This window comes from Cervus elaphus, chromosome 11 (assembly GCF_910594005.1).
Source record: "Cervus elaphus chromosome 11, mCerEla1.1, whole genome shotgun sequence".
NCBI classification, from domain to species: Eukaryota; Metazoa; Chordata; class Mammalia; order Artiodactyla; family Cervidae; genus Cervus; species Cervus elaphus.
The window spans coordinates 99,560,556-99,565,492 of NC_057825.1; the positions used below are offsets into that span (position 1 = coordinate 99,560,556).

The 4,937-nt window shown below is 49.3% G+C and overlaps 1 protein-coding gene across 1 annotated transcript; it reads left to right on the forward strand.

Annotated features, from left to right (window-relative positions):
* The first annotated feature begins 880 nt into the window (after positions 1–880).
* LOC122704001 (cytochrome c oxidase subunit 5B, mitochondrial) lies at positions 881–3,036 on the forward strand. The gene is made up of 4 exons (XM_043918679.1): positions 881–1,063; positions 1,599–1,672; positions 1,847–1,946; positions 2,838–3,036. Exons 1-4 carry the CDS (start codon positions 961–963, stop codon positions 2,948–2,950), a joined length of 390 nt encoding a protein of 129 aa, XP_043774614.1. The 5' UTR covers positions 881–960; the 3' UTR covers positions 2,951–3,036.
* The last annotated feature ends 1,901 nt before the right edge of the window (positions 3,037–4,937 follow it).

Here is a 4,937-nt window from a genome sequence, read left to right on the forward strand (position 1 = left end):
TCCAGTTTTCAACGGAGAACTCCCGTCCTAGTACATTCTGGGACTCCATTACCATTAACAACTCCGTTTCCCGCGGAGGAATCTCGCTTATCCTCTTCTTAGTTAACAGCTTCCGGAGGTAGCCACCCCTTTACCCCACATCACCAAGGGCTTTGGTTCTGGGTGTGCTAAGTCGCGTCAGTCGTGTCCGACTGTGCGATCCTATGGACTGCCATCCGCCAGGTTCCTTTGTCCATGGGATTCTCCTGGCAAGAAATACTGGAGTGGGTTGCTGTGCCCTCCTCCAGGGTTGGTTCTGGGAGGGGCTCACAACCTGGCCCACCATCTTTCCCTTCCTCAGCCTCGCCTCAGGCCTGGATCTCATCACCTCAAAGCCACAGCTACAGGAAAATGATGCTAGGGCTGCGGGCAGATTCTGTCCAAGTTCTTATAGGTTGGGCCCACGTTCACAGTGACTGTCACACTGCCAGGAGACCCAGCATCACAATTAATACTGTGGCCTTTGGGACGCTACTACTAAATGGGGACCACTTGATGTGTGGCAAGTATCCTGACAGGCACTGGCTTCACGTCTTCCATCAGCAGCCTCCACGTCGCTCGAGTACAACTGTCAGCCAAGAAGCATATGAACTACAGTGGGGCTGCCCCATTCGGATGACGACACTGAGTCTCACAGGCGCAAAACAAGTTGCACCCAACCTCAGCGTTAGCAAACGGCAGCTGCCCAGAAGCCTACAATTGAAACCGTTACTAGCCCCGCCCCTAACCGGGTGCACGGATTGGGCAATGAGGCAGAGTTGCGCAGGCGCAGCCTTTTCTGATGGCCCGCCCCGGAAAGGTCACGTGAGTAAGGCGGACACTGGGCGGAAGGAAGCGGAAGAGGGAAAAAAGCCCTCCCCCGGAAATCCTTTCTGTTTCAGGAGCCTGCTCCCGGAAGTGCTGGTGTTTGTAGCGGGCGTGATGGCGTCAAGGTTACTCCGCCGAGCTGGAGCTTTGGCCTCCCAGGCCCTGAGGGCCCGGGGTCCAAATGGAGTCTCCGTGGTGCGCTCTATGGCGTCTGGAGGTACTCGCCGGGAACGTGCGCCGTTGCCCTCTCGCGGTGGTGTTAGGTCAGCAAAGGCCGGGGTGGGGGAGACCTTTAATCTCCTCTGGACCCCACAGGCCTGAGGCTCTGCGGACGTCTCCCTGTTATTCTCGACCGCAGCTGCTGCTGATCACCAAAGTGACCCGGCTGCGAAAAATTCCTAAACGGAGTTGCTGGGTGACCTTGGTGGGCAGGGTTTGCAACCGGGGCTTGGAGGGGCCAAGCCGCCCTTCAGACCTGCGCCGGTCTCCAGTTGGATGCACCCCACTAGGACTCTAATTAACCTGCTTTTGGGGGGGGGAAATTGCAGAAAAATCGGTCTCCGTGGTTGAAGGAAGAAAAGATCACCCTGTGTTCCACTTTTGGGTAACTTGACAGGTTCTTAGGGGACAGTGGGTATGGGTAGACTGTGGGAGCCTATGGGCCCGCTAAAACTGTAAGCAAAAATTGACCTATGTGCGTTTTCCCTCTTGATCACTTCAGCCGACATCATAATTATTTTCTTTTCTTTTAGGTGGTGTTCCTACTGATGAAGAGCAGGCGACTGGGCTGGAGAGGGAGGTCATGCTGGCTGCACGCAAGGGACAGGTGAGAAGAATGTTCTGTGCCTTCTGGGAGAGTTCATTGCCTTGGATGGGATCAGAGCGGCCTCCTCTCTGGGAAGCCTTCCCTCCAGGAAACCTGGCTTCTGGTAACAGTAGTGGTAGTCCCTGAGGGTAGGGATCATTTGTCATAATAAACCCTTTATTTTGTTTTTTTCAGGACCCATACAATATACTTGCCCCAAAGGCAACCTCAGGTACCAAGGAAGACCCTAATTTAGTCCCTTCCATAACCAACAAGCGGATAGTGGGCTGCATCTGTAAGTGCTTCTCTACTATTTTCTCACCCTTTTGTTTGTTTGCTTATTCATTTTTTTGTCTGTGCAGAATGTGGGATTGTAGTTCCCCAACCAGGGATGGAATCCACGCCCCCTGCATTGGAAGCACAGAATCTTAACCACTGAACTGACTGGGAAGTCTCTGTTTAAGTTTTTGGGTTTTTTTTAATATTTACTTATCTGGCTCTGCCAGGTCTTCATTGTGAACGTCGGGATCTTTATTACCATGTGTGAGATCTTTTAGTTGCAGCATACAGGATCTAGTTTCCTGACCAAGGATGGAACCCAAGCCCTCTGCATTGGGAGCACGGAGTCTTAGCCACTAGAGCACCAGGAAGTCTTACCCATTTGTTTAATTTAATATCTGTTTAGTATGGAGGATGTCTATTAGTTTTTTCACATCTGTTGTCTGTGAATGTATATGTGTAAAGATATATGGATAAATGTTTTAAAGGTTTTGACCCTCAGGCTCCTTGCCAAAGTAGGTCACCCTCACTGTAAAGAGGCCTGGAACATCAATAATACTGCCTCAGTGGAGAGGTGGCGTGCAGAAATATTCATCTAGAAAATGCTGTACTTTCTCTTTGCCAGACACCACATCAGGCACTAGGTATACATGCCAAAATGGACCCAGCTTTGGGAGTCTACACATGCAGGGAACTGTGAGAACCTAATGAGGAACTGATAAAGAGGTCAGTTTACTCACAGGTAAACTTGGCCACAGTTCCTTCATCTGAAAAATGGGATCAGCTTGAACTGACCTTAAGGTGTCAACCATAGCTTTATTTGCATCTCAGAGGTGTCTGAGGGCAGTGGGTTAACGGTGAAGGTCCTTCTAGGCTGCATGGCCTTCAGCTACCTTTTTTCTTTCAGGTGAAGAAGACAACAGTACTGTCATCTGGTTCTGGCTGCACAAAGGCGAGGCCCAGCGTTGCCCCAGCTGTGGAACCCATTACAAGCTGGTGCCACACCAGCTGGCCCACTGAGCAATTACAGTAACGCACTCAGAATGTGATATGGAATTTCTTCTTTCCAGTAAAGACTAGTCATTACATTGGCTTCTCCTCCCATAGTTGGTTGGTCTTATTTCTTTCCTGTGTTTTTGGGGGAAGTGTGGGTAATTTTTATGTCAGAAATAGCTATCTGTTAATACTAGCTTGCCATCCCCTTGCTTTTGTACACTGAGATTGTCGATCCCTAAAGCAGTGATGGTGACAATTGGTATGGGGAAAATGGGCTGTGGAGTCAGGCTGACTGGACTTGTAATGTTGGCTTCATCATCTAGCTTTGTCACTGGGATCATGTTCTCTGAGGGTTTAGTAGCTAAGTTGTATCTTCTTTGTGACCCCATGGACTGTAACCTATCAGGCTCCTCTGTGCATGGAATTCTCCAGGCAAGAATACTAGAATGGGTTGCCATTTCCTTCTCCAGGGGATCTTCCCTATCGAACCCAGGTCTCCTGCATTGCAGGCAGATTATTTACCACTGAGCCACCTGGGAAGCCTCGCTGACCCTAGTGGGAAAGAAGGTTGAAGACACAGCCACCCTTTCAGTGTCAGAGGCAGCACAGCCACTCCCGTACTTGGCATCAGTTGACCCTCACAACTGTCCTGTGAAATGGACCTTTCTCTTTCTTTGTGTACTTAATTTCTAAAAATTCAGATATAATTCACATACCATAAAATTCATTTCTCAAAGTGTACAATTCAGTGGTTTCTAGTAAATGCACAAGGTTTTACAGTCATTATCACTAATTCCAGAACATTCTCAAAAGTCAGTACCCATTAGCACTCAACCCCACTCCTCTTTCCCCCCTGCTCCTGACAACCACTAACCTACTTTCTGTGTATGAATTTGCCTATTCTGGACATTTCCTATTTATTGAAAAACTATTTTTCCCATTGTCTTTGTGCCCTGTTGAATATTGACCACTAATGTGTAGGGTTATTTCTGGACTCAGATTATCATGTTACAGAGGTTCAGAGAGGTTAAGCTATTTGGCCAAGGTCACAGAGCTAATAAAAATACTGGATCCACACCCAGCTCCTTAGATGTTGTCTAAAGTGCTGTGAGAATACATGATGGAGGGAACGATTAACTTCCCACCCCAGGAGGCAGGTGTCAGGACTGGTCCTAAAATCTCCAAAGGGAAAAAGCATAGAGGCCTTTGGGAAAACAGCAAAGAATAAGTTGTGGTTGGAATGCCAAAGACTTGCAAGGGTATTTGGCCTTCATTTTTCTGGGAGAAGGGGAGTCCCTGAAGGTTTGTTAGCAGGGAAGACAAGGAGAGGAAGGGGACGCTTGGAGGAGAGAGGTGAGTCTGGATAACTTGATTTTGCAGGCCCTAAAGAATCATGGGGTGCAGATGGGGATGAACAGGTTAGCTGGGGAGAGGGGGCTGGAAGCAGAAAGAAGGTTCCAGTGGGACTTGAGTGATGCAAATAGAGCTGAGATCCAACCTCTAGCAGAGCGAGAAAAGCCAAGAAGAGGCTGAAAGGCAAGGTCGAGGAAGCTTAATTTGGGGAGGCAAGGAGAAGGGTTAACAACAGGAAGGTGTCTATCAAGACAAGGTTTTAAAGAGACTGGGGCTTGGCATATAGGAGGCTTACAGGACGACAGTTTCAGGGCACAGTGCAGTCAGAAGGCTGGTTGGGTGAGAACACAGGCAAGTGTTTGCTGATGATGCAGACAAAGGGAAGAAGCAGCTTGCCCAAGCAGTCTGGAATGAGAAGACAGATTGAGGGCACAGACGCACCATGCGAAAAAGACTCCTGCCTCAGCATCCTTGAGGGCCAGCGGAGGGTGCCTGATGCAGAGGAGAGGAAAAGCCTGGCAGGTGAAGGAACAGCCCTGGAGAGGAGAGACCCAGTTTCTCCAAGACCAGAGGGAAGGGAAGAAGAGAGGATCAAAGAGGAGGGAAGGGAGGCTGAGTGAAATACAAGTAGGCAGGGCTGGGGCTTCAGGGCAATGAG